This window comes from Protopterus annectens, chromosome 11.part0, assembly GCF_019279795.1.
Source record: "Protopterus annectens isolate FY-2018-M chromosome 11.part0, PAN1.0, whole genome shotgun sequence".
NCBI lineage: Eukaryota > Metazoa > Chordata > Ceratodontiformes > Protopteridae > Protopterus > Protopterus annectens.
The window spans coordinates 1,392,780,095-1,392,806,456 of record NC_056745.1 but is presented as its reverse complement, the minus strand read 5'-3'; the positions used below and the strand labels follow the sequence as shown (position 1 = coordinate 1,392,806,456).

The 26,362-nt window shown below is 38.2% G+C and overlaps 2 protein-coding genes across 5 annotated transcripts in view; one reads left to right on the top strand and one right to left on the bottom strand.

Annotated features, from left to right (window-relative positions):
• ZNF277 (zinc finger protein 277) overlaps positions 1-3,663 on the bottom strand; it is a 708,300-nt gene extending 704,637 nt beyond the window's left edge. The window contains exon 1 of one of the 3 annotated variants that reach the window (XM_044088678.1): positions 3,544-3,663. In XM_044088678.1, coding sequence (XP_043944613.1) covers positions 3,544-3,592 — 49 coding nt within the window. In that variant the 5' untranslated portion in view covers positions 3,593-3,663. The remainder of the gene's footprint in view (positions 1-3,543) is intronic. The other 2 variants (XM_044088676.1, XM_044088677.1) reach the window with 2 other exon arrangements.
• A 337-nt stretch (positions 3,664-4,000) lies between these two features.
• Positions 4,001-26,362, top strand: part of DOCK4 (dedicator of cytokinesis 4) — a 3,006,016-nt gene continuing 2,983,654 nt past the window's right edge. The window contains exon 1 of one of the 2 annotated variants that reach the window (XM_044088673.1): positions 4,001-4,180. In XM_044088673.1, the coding sequence (XP_043944608.1) occupies positions 4,144-4,180 (37 nt within the window). In that variant the 5' untranslated portion in view covers positions 4,001-4,143. The remainder of the gene's footprint in view (positions 4,181-26,362) is intronic. The other variant, XM_044088674.1, reaches the window with a different exon arrangement.

Below are 26,362 nucleotides of genomic sequence, written 5' to 3'. Positions count from 1 at the left end.
AGAGTTCTCTATACTCCCTACAGCATAACTGAAATAGCACAATAATAATTCTGATACTACCTGCTTAAAAAGGTGATTCTACATAAAACTGTTGAATCTTATCTCTTCAGCGCTATTAGTGCTATTACTAGACAAGCAATCTAGAAAAGTAACGTTAATATCGATAGCTTAAAACATTGTTTGAAATATTTACTTTTGATTTTACTATGACAGTATAGCTTTCCTAAAGATTCTGTTTACTACTACTTGTCCTTCTGCAGTAACCACTATTTTCTGAAAATTTCTGGTTATTAAACAACATTCCCTAACTCTCCTTACAAAGTACTATTAGTATATTTACCATAAATGCAAACTATTACTATAGCATGCCATAATACTTTAGCATTCTGTAGGACAGCTGCAAATTTATGAGCAGAAAAAGTAACAATAAAACCAGAGTATTGTTCAGGAGTATAAGATTAGTGCAAGGAGTAATAATGCATTTATGTAATTATAGAAAAGACATTAAGGAGACTTGTGTAGAAGCCAGACTCAAAATCAAATAAATGCTGGTGAGGAAGGGTACACAATAAAAAGGCACAAAATCACTGAAGTGAAAATAAAATGTTTATGCTAAGGTGGAGCTGTAACCACCGATGTACACGACTTAGATCTGTACCTTTGAGATGGTCACAATGCTGAATGCTAAAAGGAGATGCTTGATGACCATAGTTGTTAACTTCTTTGCTCAAGAATCAGAAATAACACCAAAAACAGTGGGGGACAAAAGCCCAAAATCAGGAACAATTGTTTAATAATTTAATTCACTTAAAAAGGTAATAGAACCTTACGATTTGTATCAGCATGCATTTTCTGAAAAATTAGAATGTTTATAACCTCCATGATTTACATACAAATAAAAAAATACAAGAGACAAGCCAACAATATGAGGCAAAAATCAAGGGAATTTGAGAGATATGTTGAGGACTTTAGTTTACAAAGTTCCTCAAAAGGCAGTGCAAACTATTACTTCAACACCAGGCTTGTGGTAGAGATGATGCTCAGTTTGCGTGCCAATGGTGTGCATAGACAAAGGTTGGCAATATACATAGATACATGTGCGTTTGTATCCATCTACTATAAAAACTTAAGTTGAAGAACGCCATGCGACTAGAAAAATTCAGATAAATTGCTTTATGTTTACTGATTTTATTTAAGCAGCTTTTATAATATGACTTGAGATACTGTAAGGTGAACATAGCTCTCAACTTTTTATCTCCAAATTGTGGAACACTACCTGTCATAACATGGTACAAAAAGGCAAAACTTGACACACTTATTAAGGAGTTCAACCATGAAGTGTATGGCATGGTTATTAACTGTTTATGCACACATAAACTGTTATTTTGATGAACTAATATGATTCAGTATTACTTACTAAAGGGTCTGTCCTTCTTTACACAAGACAGTCCCCATTCGTGTTGCTGCCTCCTGCATTTATTTATTTATTTACATTTGTTTACTGTGAAATTCCAACTGGATACAGGTCTTTTTTCAGTGGAGGCCTGGGGAGAAAAGCTCCACAGAACAATAAATAAGCAGCAGAGTACATGAAGAACAATTGAAATGCATTCAATAGCAAATAATACATACTGCAGCAAACATACGATATGAAACATAGCAACTAACAGATATAACAATATCTAGCTAGAGGACAAGAATAAAGGTAGCATGTATACAGAGAGAGTACTAAGCTCAAACGGATACTGTTCTACACTCATATACCTAAATCTTGCATACAAATATTGCAGTAAACTCAAGCAGCTATAAAGCAAAAGCTCCACACGAAGGTGGAACAGGCTAGAAGGGCTAATGGGATGGAAGAGGAAGACAGAGAAGTAAGAGGGGAGACAGTGAGTAGTATATGTGGTAGTGAGAAGAAGCTCGGTGTATGTCAGTTGGAAATGTATTTGGAGTTGAGATGAAGTGAGGTAGTTAAGCATGTTATAACAGGTCTAAGAGATTGAGTGAGAAGGGAAGAGGAGGGTAAAGGGTGAGCCACAGCCTGCAGAGGAAGAAATGCAATGATCAGATGGTATGAGGCAAGGTGGCTAGGGGAGGGGAGAGGAAGGGGAGGTAAAAGGAGGGTTACTAGTCGGGATTGATGCATGGGCATAACCAGAGACTTTTTAAGTGAGTTTTAGTGCAGTCTTGAAGTGACTGCAAGAAGGTAGTGTGGTTATAGAGGGTGGGGCGGGGATTGTTCCATAATCTGGATATGATCCAGGAGAATAGTGCTTTTCCCGCTGAGTTTTTGGGTTTGGTCACTAGAAGTAGATTTTTGCTGCTGGAGAGTAGTGGTCTAGTGGAGCAGTAGGGCTGGAGAAGGTTTTGAAGGGATGGGACTTTAAGAGGTGGTTTACAAACTTGTGGGCGAGAGAGATTCAGGTGAAGAAGTCGAGGGAGTTCAAGCCAGTCAAGTTCTCTAAGTGAGATACAGTGGTGGCTACGATAAGATGCACCAGTGGCAAACTTAGTAATTTTATTGTAGCAAGCCTTTAGCTTGTTTAGGTCTGTTTGTCTAAGGTAGGCAAGTATAGGAGAGGCGTAGAGTAAAGTGGATATTAGGTGGGAATTGGAAGCAGAAATTCTGGCTGTCTTGGTGAAGAATTGTTTGTTTGTTTCTGTGTAATGCACCTAGTTTTTTTGGCCTTTTTAAGGTAAGAGAAGTGTGTGTCAGATCTGAGATTGTTATCAGTCTCAACACCAAGTAGTTTGGTAAAAAAAAAACGTGAGCAATGGGAAATGCCAGGAAATTTAAAATTCCTCTAATTGCATAAAACATTTATTCTACCTAAAACAGCTAAACATCTAAATATTGGATGAAACGACAGGGAAACAACTCAAATTCTACAACAGTAAGTTTTCACTGTGACAAAAATGTTAAGTCCATGCCTTTACACCAAACGGTTTGTCTTGAGACAAATCAAGGTTTCATAAAAATGTCCTACTTCGGGCATCTGAAGAGATGACGACCGTAATATCCTATGGGTGATTCCTATTCAGAAGGAGGTAGAGATTTTGACTGTTATAAGCTCCGATCTACTTTACACTCACATTCGGTTTACTACTTCTGCTATGAGAAATGATGACAAGAAAACTGTGTATAAGCGCTACCATGCTGCCAACTGCAAGCGATGTACTGTAGCAAGTAGGACATCTACGTGGACAGTATACACCAACAGGCTAAACCTCTATGAAGTGTGGTGTCAGTCGAATAAGATGGGCAACAGAAAGTACAGCAACATATGAAGCAAATGCATTTAAAACAAATAACTACGGTTTCCCTTCCCTGGGTGTGCCAACAGGCAGGTACTCAATCCGTTAACAAGGCAAACTTAACAGGTACAAAGCTTTGTCAAAAAGCAGCAGAGTCACACAGGAAGGGCTTTCCAAACAATGTAAACATGATGGCACACTGTAACCAGCTACAAAGTATAGATTAAGCTACACTTTATCTGACACCTTCACAGAGTAAAGGTAAGGACAGGTTTCCACACCTACCTTCATCCTTACATAAAAGTGACCCTATAGCGACAGCAGCTACTGCCATCCTAAGACTGCCCTAGAATCCACAACTTAGCCAAACTGGTCATCATTACGCACAAAAACGTCACTGAAATGGCTCGTAGTAATGGTCTTCGGGAATTGTAGTTCTTCAGCCTGCACTGCAGCAAATACAAACTTACCACGAATAATTATGTAAAAAAATCTGACTAAAGAGAATCACATAGATGAAGTAGTAAAATAAACTGGCTAGATTTGCATTTTTAGAGGTCTGAGAAGTGATATTCGCACAATAACTACTGCTAAGATTACTGCGCATGTTCAAAAGGCAGCGCTTGCACATTCTCTGGATAATCCAATGGGAGTTGTAGTTCACCAACCGACACATTGGAGTACTACAGCTCCCAGCAATGCACGGGGCTGGCTAGCTCAATGTTCCTCTAGCACAGATTATTCAATCAGAACAATGAGTTGGTTGCCGAGGATGAGGACTGAGGGAGAAAGCTAGGAAGGATCTGGAGTAAGGGCTGTGTCAGTACCGATTGTTTACAGCTGTTGGTCAGGCTTGGAGTGGAAAGTATATCGAAATTTGTAAAAATGTGGATACCTACAGAAAATGAGAAATACGGGGTTGGTAAGTGTTGCCAGTGCCCCTCTCTGATTATTTGTTTGCGTCTGCAGGAGCGCACGTTACTAGAAGTGAGTTTACTAACTGCAAACTGTCCGGGGGAGCCGCTAGGTTCGCAGGAATGGTGTCAGTCAGTCCGAGGGAGGGGAAGGTGATCAGTTCAATAGACAAGGAAAGGCAAAAAAGGCAGTAAACTGGCTTAAAATTTCAGATATCAGCCTCCCAGAACTGCAAATTTAAGTGCACTGTGTGCCAAGCGCAACCCTAAATTTTATCTCCTTCTTTTAGCTGTTGTTTGCATTCTCTGTTTTGCATACTGAAGCTGCTATGCATATGCAAACGAAATTAATTATTTTAGAAGATTCGCTTTGATGACTTTGCGTATGTCTGTTCTTTGCAGTTTCAGTGTTGAGGAGTTTGCTTTTATGCTGTTGTGGAGTGGTATGCATGTTTTCTATAGTAATGTACCCAGCTGTGAAACTGATTGCTTTGTTTTGGTATTGAATTTAAAGTGGCTAATTCTGCCAAGCATTCCAGTAAACAGTGCTTTGTGGCAACAAAAAGATGCCAGCCTGTCAGACAAGCACTATTGTTTGTTTATTTACTCATTCATTCACAGCAGGTATCCATGCCTTGGTTGTAAGCATGTGGTGTATTATTGTTTTTTTTTCCGCTGTGTCAAAAATGTTACTTTGTGACATTTTAACGTTTACTATATTTATATTTTATGGGATATGCGGACTGAAGTAAAATCAATGTTATTGCTAACAATGCTGCGATTCGTACCGCCATATACGTAAATCAAATAAGTATACTGTGTGCAAAGGACACTACGTTTAGGGACATAATGTCCACACTGTTGTATTGTTGCTGTCGTGGGGACTGTTTTGTATGAGGTGATGTGCCTACGTCGATGTGAATGTATACCAACAGTAGTAGCAGTGATGTTTAATAACTGTGTTTTATCAGCCACTCGATTGCACACAGGGGGCAAAAGAACTAATCTCACACTAGTTATATGCATCATATTTTCACAGAAGCTTTCACAGTTGCGGTACTTTGTTTACTAGACAATGGGTGTCTGTGAGTTACTGTCACTCTGAGTTAGGTAGTACAAATTCAGCTATGCTACTGAGCCTACCAAGCTGCCAGTTTGCTCATCGGTTTTGTTTGCTGTTGTAATTTAATGTGCGCTTTTCTGGATTAGTACGTAAATAACGCATTAAAAAGATACAAAAAGGCAGCAAGTGAATCTTATTTTGCGTTTGCATTGTAGCATAGCTGGTGTTTACAGCGCTGCCAGCCTGGGCTACTTCTGTAGCCCTTGCTTTCTGCAACAAAACTCGTGCGTAATGGTGTGACAGCGGTTGGCTCCATTCCAGATGGCCCCATTTTTGCATTTAAATGTATAAAGCTGTGTAATTCTGACGCTCACTGGGTGCGTTTCTATTTGTCATTAACGACCCTGCTCATTATTTGCTCACAGTGGTATGTTATCGAGTACTCAAAACTGTTCCAAATTCATTAATTTTGAAGTAGCTTGTTACGAGCGAGCCAGAGGGGCAGAGGAGCTCTGTAGCTCTCAAGTGTTATCAGTTGAAATCCTTGATTTAGAAGAGGAATGAAACAGGCTTCCATAAGATGCATCACTCCAGCTTGGGAAGCAGTTACTTCCGACAAAAACTCTGCTCTTAGGAAGCTTGTTATTCTTTTACCAAGTGTGACACTAATCCAGCCTTGCAAACGCTGCCATACTGGCATATATTTCATATGAAAAGATATTTGAATTTCTTTGCTTACTTATGCCAATTAACAGTACTAGAGGACTTTTATAAATTCTGGTACAGTTATACGTTAAGACTGCTGCACACACAACTTGTGCAAACCTTGAATTCAGATGCAGGTAAACGGATCTGAGACTAGTGACCCAGTGTAATGGTGTTTGTGCAGTGCCAATTATGATGGCGTGCAATTTTAACTTGATTTGAAATGAGTAAGGGGGCGTGACCACCTTTAAAACGCATTTTTTAAAATTACAGAAATCTGTAAATATAGCGCTCGGAATGATGGAGGAAAACATGTTTATTTTTTAAGGAACAGGTGGACATTCAGTACAGTTTTTTAGGAATAAATGGGCATGCAGTACAGGTGCAAATTTCATTTGAATCCTGTCTTTCAGGGTACCTGTTTTATACAATTAATCGGGTAGTGATGTTGTCCACTCTCTTATCTATCTGGTCAGCATCTCTCAAGGTTAGCAACTGTGTGAATAAAATTGAATATTGCTTGGCCTTCATGTAGCCAAATAAAAGTCCAAATTATTTTTGTTTGTGATTAATATCCTTGGTTCCTGAGGATCTGTCTAGTGGATCTCCAAGCTTCATTCTTGAGGCCTTATTTGTTTAGTACGGTGTGCACTGCCACAACAGACCCCCTTAATGAAATGATCATTCTGACAAAGCCGTAGTCATTTGAAGAGCTACTCTATTAGAGCTGAGTTTTATATATTTTGGGATAACTACCCTCTCATACAGAGGCTTCTGCTTGTTTGTTGTAGAAGGTATTGCTATAATTAAAGTAGCCATTTCTAATTCTTGTTTTGCTAGTCTTTAGTATTGGGTAGGGACATACATTGTGCTGAGAGCAGAGTTAACACTATTCTGTAACATGAATAACTGTTGTGGACACCTGCAGAAATTACATTTAATACAGAAATTATGTAATGTATCCTTGCTTGAGAACCGACAGTGAACTGAAAATATAGAATGACCTTATGGGATTGGGGTTGGTGTGGGGTGGGAATCAGCCTTCAAAAACTGATTGGTTGCTGTAAAATTGTCTGTGGGTTTGCACTGAGAAGACTTTTTCCTTCCTGTGTCTTCTCTGTAAAGAAAACATGTATCAGTGGGATTAACCCAGTTAATGTAATAAATTAATAACAAATAAACAAAATAAGTGAAGTCAAGTTTACAACTTGTAGAAAACCTGAAATTTTGACAACTTCATTATTTCTGGTTGAGACTTTTTGTTCTTATATTTAGTAGATAAGTACTGCTACAGTGTCTTTGTGATCCAGCTCCTAAGTCACTGACTTGAATTTATACTTAAGTGATGTTTTTGGCCTTTGCCATTCAGCTATGGAGCCACTGACTTCTTTGGGCATTGCGGATGGTGGGTCACTTCTGTGTCATATAGCACAGTGCAGCTGTGGTGGTTACCTAAGGGAAGTTCTGTTACCAAGCTGGTCTTGTTCACTCTGGTCGGGCATCATGTTACTAATGTCTTATCAGTACCACAATCCTTGTCATTTTTATGCTTTTAAAATGGTTTTATAGTTCTAATTTTGCGGTGTAGCCTGATGGGCAAATGAACTCTTTACTTGTAACCAAAGAACACAGATTTATATTGATGGATTAGAATCTGCGGTGGTGGTGCTGTGGTAGCGTTGTCGCCTCACAGTAAGATGCTGTGAGGTTTGATTCTCAGCTAGAGCATCTTCTGCGTGGAGACATGTGTGAATGGGCGTACCTTCGTTGAAGGTTGTGCATCAGGGCTGGTAACTCGGCACGTAAAAATCAACTACCAATCATTAACATACCGGAGTTCCGCTGTGGCGACCCCTAACCAGGAAAAGCTGAAAGACACAAACAAACAAACAAGTTTTGTTAAAATCTGTGACTGTATCACTTAAATATACCAGCTGGCCTAAGCAGGGTAAGGACAATGAATAACAAACAATAAACCGTTTCTGAAGGCCAAAACTATTGCTAGAGTTACACACACTCAGCCTCCGTGCAAGTATGAATTGGGGACTATCTTTGATTTGGGTCCATGATGTTGGGGGTGGATGCAGTGTGGCTAAAGTGATGTAAGCCGATAATACATCACTTTTTATCTATTATTTCATCCTTACATCATACACATAATTTTTCTTTTTTTACCTGCGTAAGAACCAGACTGTGTATTACACAGATGCTGCTATGTGATGTCACATGTTAAACTGATGCTTCCCTTACATGCTGGACTGTGGTCCTGATACTCATTGGTAGTAAAAAGCTGTGCAGAAGAAGCTCAGGCACACAGTTGATTTGGTATAGTGGTGTGTTGCTCTAACTCTAGTGCACAGTGGCCTGGGTTCAAGACCTACCAGTGATGACTTTTAAAAATCTCGACGAGTAGATAGGTAACAGAAAATTCACCCCATGGATCTTTTCAGTGGCTCTACTGGATAGAGGCACTGGGAACCAACATTGGGTTGCTTGACACCAGGGCAATATTTTATGGGCTAGGCTTGTAAAGGCTCTAGGGCCATTAGCCTAGTACACACCTAATAACCCATCCTCGGAGTCCATTATCCTTTTTGGACACTTAAGCAGCCATTATCTCTTCCTGTTGCCTCGGTGGATTAACTTTGTGGGGATACTTTTTACTTCTACTTTTGACTCTTACTTTAGACAACATTAAATCTAAATTTTGCTCCATGTAATAGGTATAATTTATGAAATTGTTTTATTTCACATATTAGACACTATTTATGAAATACCAGGCCAGCTTTATTTTCCAAGTAACTTGAGGATATTTTATTAGGAAACTATACTAAATTGATAACATTCTGTGAACCACTCTTTGCAGAGTTCAGGAAATATTAATTAGTTGCAGTACATAGAAAAAGAGCTCCCCCTCCAGATAAATGAGTTATTGAAGCAGCCTTATATTGCAGCAGCTAGTGGTGTAACCCTTGATCAATATCCACTTAGTTGGCACTAAGCTCATGAAGGAAACGGTGAACTTTTTAGAAAGCAATTATTTTTCTAGGCTATATTTTATTACTAATACATTGTAAAAAATAAACTAGAATATTCTTGTATTATTAAATTACCAGAAATGTGTTAGTAATATAAGTATGTTTTTTTATCTAATTATTCTAACCATTTTTTGTCAGAAATGCCTAATTTTTAAGATTACTTGAGTACTGCTGTAGTACTATAATTTTGCATTTTGCAGTGATTGACATCTATGAGCAAATACACATCTTAAAAATGTTCCATATTTATTAATAATGCATTCATTTATTTATTTTCTGATATCTCTTTTATCTCGTCATTGTGCATTTATACTGTCAAGCAACTGACATAATGGAAAGAACCATCAGTCCATTGCAGGATGCGCGCATGTGTATATATACACACACACACACACACACTTTTGCTGCATACAGTTTATAAGTTTACCCACTCACCTATCATCATATCTTTGGATATGTATATGGGAACTGGAAAACCCACATGGACACAGGAAAGACACAAACTCCACATAGAAGTTTATCCAGCCAAGAACTGAACTGGAGAAACAACCTTTTATGAAGGAGCAATGGGAGCTAAAGTAAAGATGTACCATCTACTTTTCTTGGACATATTCCTACAAGTGTTAAAAAATAGTTTGAATAATAGTTGCTGTACAGATGATTCAAATCACTTTGTACTTTTACTAGAAGCTAATAAAACTGCACAGTTCTGTTGGAAACACAGCGTTTTGGGGGAGAATATTACAATGTAGCATACAAGAAGATGTGTATAGAATTACATGACTGCAACTTTGTTATGTTGTTGTCTTTCGGCTTTTCCCGGTTAGGGATCGCCACAGCGGAACTCCGGTCCACTAATGATTGGCAGTTTTCATGAACGCCGAGGTGCCAGCTCGACGTTCAACCTTCAATGAAGGCACACCCATTTACGCATGTCTTTTGAATGCCCACCCAACCGCAGGGAGGGCATACAGACTCCACACAGAAGGCACTCCAGCCGAGAATCGAACGGGAGAACCTCTTGTTGTGAGGCAACAACGCTACCACTGCACTACCACGGAAGTCTTAACACTCTGAATTTGCCTTCTTCTGATTTATGGCCCATGTCCAAGCTACTGGTATCCAGCAGTTTAATTCAGAAGGTTAAGCCTGTGAATCACTAAATAAGTTTCATCCTGCAGTCTTGTGTTTGATTTTTTACTTCTTACAAATGGTTTGACTGTGAAAGAGCCACTTAATCAGACCATGGTCCTAGTAGCCCCTGAAAACAAGATATTTGGGTATAGTGAGCTAACATGGTTATTAAACGAATTAAAATTCTGTGTGTGTGTGGCCAGGTGTTATGTTATAGATTTAAGTAATCACGGTGACAGTTAATCTTTCTTCATAAGCTGTCATACAGGAAACTGTGGCTAGAAAAAAATAGAAGGAAACGGATGCTTCTCTTGAAAAGTTGCATGAAGGCTGTTGCTACTGGAGAGGGTTCTGTCTGTAAGCATTTGCTGAAGACAAGAAGGCAGTAATCTAGTGACCAAGTTGTATGCATCTGAGTCCTGGTGCTGAATAAGTGAGGTGCAGTGCAGGAGTTTGGGGAGAACTTTGGGTACAGGTGCAGAAGAGTTTACTTTACAGAATGCATTTTTAATCCTTATTATACATTAACTGCACATTGAACTTTTATTTGCCATTTTTTATACATGTCTTACCACAGAATATGGCTGTAAATTGTGCAACCTTGGTTATCAAACCTAGTTTTTTATAATAATAAAAACATTGACTAGACTTTCAAGCTGAGATGGACAACTAAGCAAGTGTCAAGTAGGTTGTCCAGATGACAGCCTAATTGGAATAGCTAGCTGGGTTAATAACATATGATTGTCCGGGGTGGGTTATGATGAATTGGCGGTATATGTGTACTTAGCTGGTTTGATGACGTGATTGTCTGGGGTGGGTTATAATGAATTGGCAGTATATGTGTAGTTAGCTGGTTTGACGTGCAGTTGTCTGGGGTGGGTTAAGATGAATTGGCGGTATATGTGTAGTTAGCTGGTTTGATGACGTGTGATTGTCTGGGGTGGGTTATGATGAATTGGCGGTATATGTGTAGTTAGCTGGTTTGATGCTGTGTGATTGTCTGGGGTAGGTTAAGATGAATTGGCAGTATATGTGTAGTTAGGTGATTTGATGACGTGCGATTGTCTGGGCTGGGTTAAGATGAATTGGCGGTATATGTGTAATTAGCTGGTTTGATGATGTGTGGTTGTCTGGGTTGGGTTAAGATGAATTGGCAGTATATGTGTTAAGTGAGCATGTAGTTCAAGCCCAATGACCCAAGGTTCCCAACTCGTGTTTATTTCCAGCTGCATTCACAACATTACCACCTCCTTTCCACTTTGGTCTTTCTTCTTCAAGTCTTCACAATGGATTAGGATGGTATTCTGGTAGAGGGGTGCCTTGTGAAGTACTGAGGGAAGGGGAGTCTGTGAATAGATATGTGGTTTGCTTAAGTTTTTAAAGCTGTGGTTGTTGAGGTTTGAGCACGGCACTGTCATAATCCATCTCCTAGTTGTAGTGAAAACCAGTTTGTTTTTTAAGATAGATTTGGGAAATATTTTCTTTGTTTAGAGAAACAGAGAGTCGATAAATACTTTGCTTAGCAGCAGTAAACTGTACTGTGCCATTCGGACTTTTAAATGTGAAATTCTGTATATAAAGAGAGCGAGAGAGAGAGAGAGAAACCGAGAATCAGCAAGTGATTGTGGGGACCGTGTCTTAATTTAATACAAGCACTTCAAAGTGTGTCTGTTTTCTGTATCGGAGTAAGTGATATAGAAATGCAATATTTGGATTTAATTTACCTTTTATTAGGTTTCAGTTTAGTTATTACTACCATTATTGGCATGTAATTTAGATGGTTCCATTTCAGAGTGGGATTAGTTCATTTCTACCCCCCATTATAATTACTTTATTATACTTAAGTCATGCAGACAGATAAGGCCTATGTCTCTTTAAGAATATTTCCGGAGTACAACAGAGGAGTGTTCACTCCAGCAGTAGTGTGAGATGGAGAGATGTTAAGCAGCTACTAATACTACTGGATGATGAGCTGTGCAGAAAACGATGCAGGCTGACTTATGTCTAAATACTGACTTTTGAATTTATTTTTTTGGATTTAATTAAAATGTTGTTGATGCTAAAGTATATTTGAAAAATACCTGAAATATATTTAAATGACTCAGCCCTAGCAGTCTTCTGTCCCCCAAAAACGTTAGGACCTGAGGAAATAGGCTAGTTTTTTATGTCTTGGCCAATGTTTATCTTCTACCCCTAGGGCCACTGAAAGGCAGTAACCTAAGCATATAATAGAACTGAATTTCCTGTATGTCTTGCTATATACTGTAAACTCTCCTATCCTTTGCTGCTGTGGGGTTCAAAGTGTGGGGTTCAAAGTCTCTCTGTTACATTGTGAAGGTGTATTGCTACAGCCACCACCCTCCCCAACACAGACAGACAACAGTGATTTTTCTGATCTGATATTTATACATTTATCTTTGTCCGTTCAGACCGGACACTCACACTGTACCTGCACTGTTACTCAAATCCAGTGGGAGATTGGGAACACGGGGACTGGATCCTCATTTTACCTAGACCTTCGGACACAAATCACTGGTAAAGCAGCCCATCTGCTGCTTATTTTCCTGGCTTGCATGATGTAAATTATGCAGACTCTAATAATTTAATTAATTATTCTGCATGTAGGTAGTTGTAAAAAGGCTAGTTGCCTGAACATGATCAGCAAGCATTTGGGAGCTTGTTCAAATATGTATGTATTTTTTTTATATAATCTTAGAAAATGAACTCTGTGTGGTACTGCTTGTTAGGATATATGAGACCTGAACTAACACAAGTACATGTACACCGTAGGATCAGATTATTTCTACACACATGCAGGTTAAAGTAAAAATGAACGTTATTGTCATTCAGACCGCAGAACAGTGCAACTGAATGAAATTGCGTTACTTCACACTCAATATGCATACAACATACACTGATAATATTAATACAACAGTAACACATATACTAATGCTAATCCAACAATAACAACAGTACGACACTTGTGCAGTAACAAGTACAATGACATGCACCAAGACTATTCCACTTACATGTCTTCGTCAGTACCCAAAATATTGCACTGATCAAAATCAGACAGATTTCAAATTGCACAGAATGTTAACTTGCCATATTGCACATAATGTTAACTTGGCATTGTTAATGTTGCACAGAATATTAACTTGGCATGGTTAATGTTGCACAGAATGTTAACTTGGCATCGTTAATGTTGCACATAAGGTTTAGTTGAGTTCTTTTAGTCGAACATTGCATTAATATTGCATTGAATGTAAATTGTGTTTCTGGAAGGGCTGCATTGAATAAATATTGTTTGGTTGAAAATTTTTGCAGTGGTATTTGTACGACTTTGTGGCTTAATCATTTGATTTGTAAATTGGATTTTTTTTAAATGAGATTTTGGTCTTGGATACACTTACTCAGACTATATATGTATGACTGAGGCTGGGTTTGGAGGTGTAGTCATGGAAACAGTATTAGGAAACTGATGAGGTGCTGTGTCCTGTATTTAGAGTTTGCAAGTCATTGCATGCAACAAGAAATAATGTGTGGGTGTTCCACATGATATTGTCATTTCTGCATTTTTGATGAATCTGTATTGATAAAATTGATTTTTAAAGTTTTTTGTTATTATTTTTGATTCTCTGAACTGTTATCATAAATGAGTTTCTTTTCTAACTTAGTCACAATGGAGACCAGCAACATGCAATGAGAATGAACAAAGTCTATTACAGTGTCTTTGAAAAAGTACCTTTACATTTTCCATAAATCTCTCAAGACATACTCTACTCTGTATGTACTGCATCACTCTACACCCTTTTGTTTTGTATAACGTGTGTGTGTGTTAAAAGTATATGCCAGTGCGTTTCAATCCATGGATTTGTATCGCAGTATCTTTTTTCTTTTTCAAAGTTTGAGTTTGACCTATTAAATACTTGGATTCAGGCATAAGTAAGACACCGGGGTGTGTCTGCTCCTATAAGGCATAAGTAAGACACCGGGGTGTGTCTGCTCCTATAAGGCATAAATAAGACACCGGGGTGTGTCTGCTCCTATAAGGCATAAGTAAGACACCGGGGTGTGTCTGCTCCTATAGCTTCTTTGTCAGTTACATGCCTTTCCTTTCTTGTGTTCTTTTTTCAAACATCTAAACATTATGGAAATTCTTCTTTCCCACTATTCTGACAGGCATTGTTTTGAAAATAAAAAATATCACCTTCTCTGGAAAGCAGTACTTTCTTCTTTCAGTAGTGACTCAAACTGTTGTTTGCGTTTTCATCTTGTTTTTTTTTTTTTTTTTAGGATGGAGACCATGCTAGGTTTTTGAGGTGGGATGGGTCAAATTTTGATGTTACGCTCCTTGCCTGTAATTTCTTTAGATCCCTGTTGGGCTGCTTCCTTCAGCCAGTACCACTGTTCCACAATCTGCAGTAAAGAACATACATGGTCTGCAAATTCCCCCACATTCCAGAAATATAGACTTTGCACATAGCACTTTGCAGAACAGGTCTCTGAGGGGATTTTTACTGAAGTTATTCTCCATATTAGGTAACTGGCCTTAATATTCACCCTCTTCTAATCCATCGTTTTGTATTCCTGCACAGCCCCATATCATGCAGCTTAATCACCATCTTCTTCTATTGCACTGATTCAAAAATCTGCACTCTACAAAATGACATTCATTGGATTAGTATTCTCCATTTCCTTGGCTGCTTAGATGTAAAACATGTCTGATTGGGTATACTTCACAGTATTGAAACACCACATCATCAAAGACCATATTATCAAGATGACATTGCCAAATCCTCAAAACATGGAACACCCGAAGCCACAAAACCTAACCCCGGGAAAAGAATCACTTGGCCACCAGGACAAAAAAAAAAAACGCAACAAGTAAAATCCACCAAACTGCGTGCTCATCCCCCACACCCCCCATGACTAAATATACCAACTCTGAGATTGGACTACAGTGGGGAAAGGGCAAGGTTCACCATGGTGGCCAAGTGGTTCTCTTCCCGTGGTAAGGTTTCATGGTTCAAGGTGTTCGATGTTATGATTTTTCTGCCTGTTAGTCTGAAACTTCGATATATTCATTTTGTTGACCATGTAAGCATACTGGACACAAGTTTCCCTTTCTTGTGTGATACAGGAGCACTGTCTTTATTAATGACCTACTGAGAATCATGCGGTAGGCAGATGAAGGGAGGTAGAAAAAATTAAACCTGTATCCTGAACTACACAAAGCAGTTTAACACCTCATAGCCGTAATCCTCTGTACTAATTCATTATTGCTCCCTTATTTCTGCACATTTATATTTATATAGTTCATATTTATTCCGTAAGGTATGTACGAGTAAAACCCTTAAAAATACAGATGGACAAATATAGTGGAATGGTAGTGCAAGTTGATCAGAAAATGTCACCTTTTTCTTTACTTACAGATAAAGGTCTGTCTAAAGACAAGTTTTGCATAACTAGTTGTTAAAAGCAACAGTAGTGCAACACAAAGAACTCTAGATTGCTGATGACTCAAAGTGGGGGGGAGGGGCAGGAAGACAGGAACACACTGAATCTGCAGGGCTAACTGGAATAGTATAGGTATTATGGCAGGGTCATCTTTCAGAATGTGACAGTTTTACATAACTAGTAATTGCTCCCAGGTCTGTGTGTCCAGTGGATCTGTCTGGTAAATACATGGGCAATATTGTATACTTTTTTGAATGTACTGAATCATCTTTAGAAAGCATGCTAGAGCTTGAGGTGGTTGTTTTCATTTTATGAACAGTATGTACCTCTGATATCTGGCAGTGAGCAAAGGCAAAAGTAATGTCCATAGTAATGTATTTCAGTCTCTCTCTCTCTCTCTCTCTCTCTCTCTCTCTCTCTCTCTCTCTCTCTCACACACACAAAGACTATAAAGCCATTTTTATCCATAGACTGCTTTTCTGCCCATCAAGTATAACCACTTTATTAACTATGTACACCTCGGGTGTCTGAGATTAAACAAAAATAATGGTCATATAGGTCAGTCAAATACACACCAGCTCTGCCAAGATAGGTAAGTGACTGTTTACATGCAAGAATGCAGTAGCAGAGGACAGTACCATTCATACACAAACTGTCTATATACACAATCATAGCCACTTTGACTGTGTATGCCTCATATGTCTGATTTTGATAGAAGTGTGAATAAGTTCTTGGTAGTGTATTTCAGCTCACTGTTATCATGAATATAGAGTGCATCCCACTGCTGTGATTTTACATACACATGTATACACATCACTTCCAACCAATTTATTACCCATAGACATACAATATGTCTGACTGTGGTCAAATGAGTAAATGCTTAAGTAATGCATTTCATCTTATAGCTGTCACATGAATCCAGTTGCAATACCTTCTTGCACATATATGCTTATAGCTACGCACCTGTGCCCACACCATTTACAGCCCCTTTATTGACTGTTTACAACTCAGATGTTTGGCTGTGATTTAAATTAATGAATAAACATAATGGCTATAGTAATTTTATTTCATTTCATTACTGTCACACATGAAATGCAACCTACTGTAACCTCTTTGTAAATGTATGTGTGTGTGTGTGTGTGTGTGTGTGTGTGTATAGACACACACACAATATTAACTGTATAAAATAAAAATACCTAAATTCCTGCAGGTTGGCTGTCATTGGCACTGCTAAACAGAAGGGTTGAGTCAAGTGGGATCCTCAATACACAACTGGATAACAGACAGTCTTATTTAGTTACTATAATTTAAAAAGTATAGTCCTCCCATGGTTGAACTGTCATAGGCCATGCTGAAGTATTCTTTCATTTTCATCCAGACTGTCTCAAGCACCAGTCACATGAGGCAGCCTGAGCCAGTGAGAAGTGGCTGCTTGCAGATCTGTATAGCATCTCAACCATCCCCCATTGAAGCACCCTTTTTGCCCAACAGAACCATTCCGGTGGCATAGAGGTGTAAAGCCCTGATTATGGCTCTGCCAACCACAGTTTGATTAGTAGCTGCTGTGACTGATAGAGTGGCAAGGAGGGATGGGAATGTCCATCCTGGGTGTTAGGGTATTTACTGATGATGCTCCCTAAGTGAAGGAGTTGCCCATAGAGGGGAGTTACCCTTGGATGTGGTTGATCGATGAGGAAGACAGGGAAAGAGAAGTAGTTAGGGCATATAAAGGAAAATAAAACCCTGGATGGGAGCAAAGAGTGCTGAGCCCCTAGGATGCCCTTAGGGTACATGACCAGCCCCAGAAACTGCAAAGTAGGTTGGGGTAGCAGGAGAATAGCTGGTAGATCTGATGTGGATGTTGTACACTGGGGTTGGGCCAGTAAGAATTCTGTGCAGGGCAGACCAAAAAATTATGCAAGGACCTCTAGAAGGAGTAAGCACCATATTCTCTGTCAGGGAGTATGTGAAAATGCTAGCCTGACTAGAGTTATTCAGCTCAGTTGAGTAAGCTAACCTTTTTAGATAATAAATTGGAAATGAGTTATGTATCCTGATAATGGGAACGTTGACTATTTTTAAGAGGAAAAAAAACTTGAAACATTTTCAAACCATGTTTTCACTTGTTGGTGCTGCCTGTAACACCAATCCCATACCTTACTTTTGAAAAACCCTTTCTTTAACACTACTACTATGTCTTAACTAATGATCATGTTTTAGTTAATCAGTCACATAAAACTGTTTTTGTTTTCTTTTGCAGTCATATTTTTCTTTGATAGTTTGGATTTTTGGTAGGTTGATTTTCAAAATGCCAGTACCAAACAGCTGTTTTTGATGCTTTTACATTTCAGTAAATCACCATTTACTTGTATACATACCAACACAGAATGTGCTGACCTACTGCTGGTCAGGATTGAACACTGGATATTGGTGTAACTCAGAAATCCATACAGCCACAATGCTGTTAGTTCAGTGTATAGAGATTATCAAGAGGCAGTAATTGAAAATGATGAGGTATGTGCACAAGAATCCATGCAGTCGGAAACTAATGGAACCTCAGTACATGCTTTTTTCCACTAAGTGATTAGTTTTGCATCCTTACCTCAACGTTATTCAGATGGTGATAGAGGCAGAAATGATGATGAATTGAAGATTGTGTGGCAAGGTTATTTTAGACATAATTAGTCAAAAGCAGAATGTTACTTTTGAATAATATGCATCAGAAAGGGAAATAAGTTAGTTAGAATTTAATCGTAGTTAAAGACTGCATTAACTATTTAATACACTATAATAGTGGGAAGTCATTGTCATTGTGAATCTTAAAAGACATCATACTTTGGCTAACAGTGTTAAGTTGAGCTTTACATAAAATTCATTAAAATGTATGCAGCAGGTTCCTTTTGTAACCTAGATGTGAAATGAGGCGTTTATCACTGGTAAAACTTGAGTATGCACACATGAGTATGTAGAGATATTTTTGTGAGCGTGTCAACATTGTTGGGATGGTCAAAGATGTGCCATGGTCTGTAAACAGAGGTATGATCAAGACAATTGACTCCATTCACTTATGATTGAAGCACTTATTAGTGCTGGAAAAGAACACCTAGAAATGAATTTGCCACATCTGTAATGCTGCGGCATTCACTAGTAAGCACTGTTAAACATTAACTGAACCTTTGTAGAGTTTGTGTTACACAACTGTTGAGGCAGCAGTCTTTTAAGTTGTTGAACTCCCACTTCTGGTATTGCTAGTGCCCCATGTGATGCATTTTTGTAGTTGCATTTGGTCAGGAATGAGAACTTTTCTTTGCTAAATACGTATTTGAACTATAAGTGGATTGGACCAAACAGTGCTTAACTAAATGTAGAAGAGCTATGCTACGAAGAAGTATAAATGACAATGGTAATTTTGACCTGTTGTCCAAATGATTTGTTACTGTTTTGGGGAAGGGCATCTTTTTTCATAATGTAAAAACAGGATGTTTAGCAGAATTTGTAGATGAAGCTGTAATATTACTAATATGATATAAAGTTATGCCTTTATTTTTATTTTGTGTCATTACATTTTTTTTTTAAGTTTCAGTGCTATATTCTTGAATATAACTTTTAAACATGGGTTATTTTCAATATTTTTTTCCTCGAGAGCCTTCATGCCCAATTTGCAGCCATGAAACAGTATAGCAAAACTGTATTATCACTCCACTAAGCAAAATTTTGCAGACCAACAATGATATTGTATTTTCTGATAGAACTGAGCAGAGGACTGTACCGTAATTCATGAACTGCGTGACACAAAAAGAAAGCTAAAAATGTAGCCCTGTAATGACTAACGTTATAGAGTTAACATTTATTCACTCATGAAAAAAAAAAATCTCAGTTGTGGTTTGCGAAGGATAATTTCAGGTGTGGTTTGCGAAGGATGTAGGCTGACCAGCATGTCCAAGCTATGGGAACTGGGCATGCCTAGAGTTGCCATCCATATATACACATGATGTTTGGGGAATGGGAGTAAACAGTAGTTTAATCAATAGTGTTAAATCAATTTGTTGATTTATACTTCTTACCCATCATTCGACCCCTAACCGGGAAAAGCCGAAAGACACAAACAAACCCATCATTCACTTCATGTTAAAAGTCTGGTGTTTTGTATTGCTCTATTATCTGCATGAAAATGTCGAATTTCCTGTTACAGGAAATATATTTGTGTCCTCTGCATATTCTAGTTGTCTTCTGTTTGACAGAATACATTTAACTTCTAGTCATTGACATAGACTAGATGTAATTCTTAGCTTTTTGCACAGCTGTGCCCTGAATTGCATTGCAGTTGCTGAAGTAGAAGTTCAGAGCATAGCATGACACTGTTTGAGCCTGTCTTATAAAGCTAACCATTGATTGGGTTTGCACAAAAGTCACTGCAACATACTAACAAAGTTGATGTAAACAATAATTGTTTTTAAAGAGCTTTTGAGGCAGTGCTACTTTGTCTGAAGAGTAATTTGGAGTTTCCGAGGATGTGGGTCATAATTAAAATATATTCTAGTACCCGGTACTTTGCATAAATCCAGTAAGTTGTATTGGTGACATAAATAAGTTGGAAAAATCCATAGTAAATGGAAAAAGAAAGTGAGACAAAAACATGGAGTTGACCCAAAGCTCTTTTTGTATTTTCTAAGATTCTTCCTTACTGTTGAATGCACTTGCCTAAGAAACATTTCAGTGATATGGGGATTGACCATTTTGTTATTGTTGGTGGTGATAACCAAACAAGTAGATTTTAAAACCTGCACAGCTTGTAGTGCTTTCTTTGTGTTTTGATTAAAATTTCAGTTCTTAAGTTACTGTAGTTTACAAATAGTACCTTTTTTGTAGTCGTAAGGATAAAGTTTCTGTGTTTGGTGCTGCTTTCGCTGTTGCCAGTCTGTGTCAGCTGGCCGTCTGAATGAAGGCATTTTTTATCTGACAAAATTTTCACTGAATTGTTTTCAGTTCTGTAAGCTTGTGTTAATTGGTTTAACATGCTGAAGTTTGCTTTTATATTCGACTGCTAATTCACAGTTTTTACCTATTTGCCTTTGTTGATATTAAGTTGGTAAAATCAAGGAGTAAGGGAACTCATAATTTATTACTGTGGGCTGAATTTGTTCTATATGTCTAAAGTGGAAGAGATAAGTCATGTGATGAACGATTTACTAAGTATTTGATAAAACGTGGTAACTGTGATATGCTCACAAAGTGTTGCTGTTTTCAGTAATTGTAAATGTCTGAGCTGTGGACAATTATCTAACCTGATTACTGCCATAAGTACAGCAAGTCAGGCACCCAGTATGATGAATGTTTGGGGTAGTAATCTGTTAATGTCACTGATGGAATGAAATGTGGACTGGTGTCATGATTTGAAACTATTTAGAAGTACTATGCGTTTAGTTACTTTAGTAATGATCAGCTTAAACATGTTAAGCATTTCAACTCAATGTACTAACAGAGTTGACATCGAACATCATGTTCTGTTGTTGTAATAATTCTCTGTATGAGCTTGATGCATCGAAACGGGTCTATGACTACCGATAAAAAAGTAATTTCCACGAATGGCATATACATCAAAAATGCCGTTATTCGAAAGTGGTGCTGTGAGATTGTGGTACTATGAAGATTGAAAGAATTGTCCTTTCCTCACTGTAGTGTGATCTGAGTTGGAATGTATATTTAGTGGGGGGGGGGCACAGGGGCACAGCCCCCACAAAACCAATTCGATTAACGGCATTTTCGATCTATATGTCATTCGCAGAAATTACTTTTCGATCAGTTGTCATAGACCACATCTAAACTGTAATGATATTATAATAGAATATATCAGCAACTTTACTTTTGATTTGACATGTATAGCTGATATGAATCAGAAACTATAATAATTCTGCCCTGGAATTTACAAGCTCTGTAACTATCCCTAGGCCAGGAAGCTAACAGATATAAATGAGCTGTTAAAAAATCTCTTAAGAAGTGAAGCAGCCAAGAGCAAGCAAACCAGCTATAGCAGATAATGGGATACTCTGCTTAATTGTACCTGTGTTTTCTGTATTGGAAAGGTATAAGCAAAATAACTGAATAAACAGAGTCAAAGATGAACAACTACCCAGGAGATTGTAGTATACAGACATACACGCTTGCTCCTGCATCTGCATCTCTGCCCCTGATGCCTTCTGAAAATTCAGTCAGTGTACAATAGAGCTCAGTACTACTTTTTAGTTGAGAGGGCTAAGAGAAAGTTTAGCTGTATATTTATCTTTTTTCTTTCTTGTAGGCAGTTTGTTTAAAGTAATTATTTTCTGTTTTTTTCTGTGTAGACTTGTATTTAACTTGTAACTGTCCTGCTTAACTTATTCTTCAAATGAACTTAAAAAGCTTGTGGTTGAACATCTATTTACTTACTTATTGGCTAATAAGAAGCTGTTTGTTGCTAAATGGTGACAGTCTGCTGGCACCTGCCTGTAATTGGCCAGACTGCTCTGCTGCACACACTACTGTTTATGTTTACAAGTATTTAGCATATTAACAAGTGTGGAAGAGTATCTGATAGTTCAGTAATTAGGTTATTTGAGGTGATGTTGGTTTGCTTCCTTATTTTCTTGACACAAGACAGAAAACTGTAGTGTCAGAAAATATTTCTCGCTTTTCCTGGAAAGTAATGTGTGTGTTTGTGTGTGAGTGTGTTTGTGTTTGTGTGTGTGAGTGTGTGTATGTAAAAGTTAATTCGAAGTCCAGCACTGGAAGGCTCAGTGTCCACGACAGAGGAGTCACAGAGGTTTCCTAGCAGCTTGGCTAAAGAGTGTACTTATTGTGAAGTCTGTTCGTGGGTGAAGATAGTGCAAATGCATACAAGGGGCAATGGTGCTTATTTTCTGCATGCTCTTGAGACCAAGTTGTTCTTAGTGAGTCGTTTAGTGATTCATGTCTGTGTGGCTTTTTTATACTTTAATCTGTTAAGTACTAGTGGTGTGACTTTGGAAACCGTACCCATGGAGGCCATCAGATTTCAGATAAATATAATTTATTGTGGGGCAGGGGCAGTGGAGTAGATCTATGGCCAATAACTCCTGCCTACTGTCGTCTTCCCATTGCTGAGGAAAAATATAGTGCCAGTAATAAGAGGAACAACACTGGCTGCAATGATAAGGCTGTGATTGAAGAATGGATGCATATTACTTGTTGGGATGTACAGATCAAAGAATTCTGCAACAAAGCTAGATACGTTGTTTTATAATTTATATAGCTTATACTGTCTAAGTACGAGTATTGTGAGTGATATCAGCTTACCTAACCCCACATTAGATACCCTTAGCTTCTAAATGTAGCAAAATCTGTATTGCTTATCTGATCAAACAGAATCTAATGCCATTAAGTGACATTCCACAAAGTGGTTAGAATATTTTGTGGATTTTTTTGATAACTAACTGAACACAAAAGTAGGCTTAAACTTAGTCCTTCCTCCCCAGTGAGCTGAAGCTACCATTTTATTGTTAATTTGTACATTTTGTTTGATTGTGTTTAGCAATCCTTATCTTAACTTTTATTCCCATTCATGGATCATCACTAGCTCACTTTCATTAAGTTTAACAGCAACTCTGATACTGTTACCTGCTGGAACCTTAAACCCGTTAACATTTCAACAGGGAAAAATCTATATTCCTTTGTGTAGTACCAAAAGGAACTAAAACACTTAATTAAAAGTTTATCATTTATGGAAACTTACAAAAACACCATTACCAAAATGAAGTGTAATTATTTAAGTAAATTTGTTAAAGTCCGCTGTAGCAACTTATGAACATAATTTGGCACAACAGTGACAGGATAAGAAGATTTCTTTCTACTACCCTTTAATAAAGCTAAAACACAGTCTAAAACACAGTAAAAAGATATACTTTTTTTCTTTTTTACCACAGTGACATTTGTTGTTGCACATAATTTAAATTGGCACTGTATGATGGATATTTTGAAACCATCTTGGGACTAGGTATTAGGTTGCTGACATAATAACATACTTGATAACACATAAACTAGTATACAGTATATATCTATTGGGATCAGTAATTTTATATCTTTAATGGGATCAGTAATTTATCATATCAGCTTCCATCTCAGCAAGTATGAGACTTCTTCTTCTTCTTCCGGCTTTTTCCCAGTTAGGGTTCGCCACAACGGATCATCTGTCCGCTCATGAGTGGCAGTGGAGTTTTACAGTGTCGAGTTGCCAGCCCAGCTCCCAACCTTCCACAGAAGGCACACACACGCACACACCTAGGGCCAATTTAGAGTGTCCAATCTACCTACTGCATTGGACTGATAATAATGTGGACAAAAGTATCCGATCAGTCCATGGCTAAATATTAGTACTAATGGGTATCGTATTTCAAAAGCATTTCAACAAATATGCCTTTGCCGAGATGCACAACACTTCTATTAATAGATCAGGTTGCAGAAACAGTAGAGAAAGAAGATATACTGGAAAAGATAGACCCATCTACTTGCTATCTGTCATAGGAAAGATAGTAGAAAGATTAGTTTGATAAATTACTTGAACTGAATAGAAAATTTTATCGAGCATAAATCAGAATATTTACATAAAACCTGTAATGCCAGTTGTATTTGTCATTTTGCCAGTAACCATTTAAAATGTTGGGACCCATTACAGCGAGACCTGAAATATGGAGACTAAATGGCCAAAATAAGGACTTGCATATGCAAGGCCGAGATGCCATTTTTTTGGAATATTCCCTTTTGTCTGAGGTATGGTGACCTTGGAGCTGTTATATATAAGTTTGGAGGTATGGAGGGGCTTGCCTCCCTTGCAAAAAAGAAGTTTAATAGAGAAGAGTGATTTTCAAAATCCACTGTTCTGCATTTTAGGTCTTTTTGGCTTTTCAGCACTTGGCATTTCCAGTGCTGACATTTCAATAGGGAGCCCATTTGGCAATACTATCTGTAATGCCCTTAATTCAGGATTGCAAATGAATGTCACCTCTGTAGATTTTCAAGTGCTTTTGACAGATTAAATCATGAATTATTATTATTATTATTATTATTATTATTATTATTATGTATACTGTTTGCTTTGAGTATGTCATTGCAACTCTTGAGCGGCTACAAGGATGTTAGGAACTAGAACCTGGAGAGTGTCCTGAAATGTTTTTAAGAAAGGTGTACATCAGGGCTTGACCTGGACCATTTTTTAATTAATTTGCACCTGCTGGACATTGAATTTCAAACATATGTCATTTATGTGATTTACATAATTATTCAGCTGGGTAAAATAATTTAATAGTACAAATGATGTTGTGTTTATAGTTGGTCTTTAACAATATGTGTTGATGATCCTTAACATTACTATGATGATTATTGTTAGGAAAATTAAAAGTTAGTCTTGCATATTAATTATTAATATACAAGTAGAGATTCCCACTCCTCATTTCTTGATACACTGGAAAGTATTGGGGTACAACCAAACACCCTAATAATGGGTGATTTCAATTACCCCACCATTAACTGGGAAAACTACTTGTGTACCAACTCTTTTGCTCAAAGTTTTCTGGAATTTATAAATTCCAACGCCTTGGATCAACTTATTCACACCCCCACCAGTTGCAGCAATATCCTAGACCTGGTCATTACCAACATGGGCAACCATGTTCCACACCAGAGGTCAATTCCTCGCTGGAAAGATCCGACCACAAGCTAATCATCCTAGACATCCACATCCCGCCCCCAATCCCAATTAGGGAAACCACCGTAAAAAACTTCTCCAAGGCCAGCTTCACACTTCTTAAGATAGAAGTGGCAAACTTCATGACACCCATGCAGATGGACAATAGAGGTACAACTGCTGAATCCTACACAAATGCACTTTATAAACACTTACACGAGTGCATGGATCATGCTATCCCTAATAGAACCAAGATGCTATCCTCCAAAAAAAGGAAGCCAATCTGGTGGTCCTCTGCTATAAACAAACTCTACAACAGAAGAAAGAAACTGTTGCAAAAAAGAGTAAAATCCCATGACTGGAGGAACTCCCTGGTCAACCTCAGTAAGAAGCTGAGATCCCTCATAAAATCCTCCAAAGCTAGTTATGAAAATAAAATTGCCATTGACTCTAAAGACAACAACAAAGCATTCTATAGCTATGTCAAGAATCTCAATGGGAACACTCAGATCTGCTCTGAGTTACAGCACAATGGCACTAAGTATACAGAACCAACTGATATTTCCAACATCCTGGCAGATAGGTTCATTGCTAACTTTACCCCCTCTCACCCCCTAGAGGGCCCATCTCTATACTGGAAGAATGCAGAGTTCCTGTAGTCATGGCTGCAAAGGTAAAAAAACACACTCTCCAAAACCAAGAACACATCATCCATGGGACCTGACAATATCCCAGGCTACATTCTACACGAACTACAGAATGAACTGGCACCCTACCTAAGTACCATGTTCAGTCATAGCCTCACCTCAGGCTTTTTGCCCACTGAATAGCACACCGCAATGGTTATCCCACTGCACAAAGGGGGAGCCATGGAGGACCCCAGGAACTACTGCCCCATTAGCCTGACGAGCCTGGTCTGCAAGGCCATGGAATGTACTATCATGGAACTCCTAAACAAAGACATTGGTAATCTCCAAACTCTGGACCCTACCCAGTTCAGGTTTGTAAAAAGCAGATCATGTCTCCTAAACCTGATTGACTTCTTTGAAGCAGTCACCAAAGCCATAGATGAAGGTAAGGTGGTTCACACAGCTTG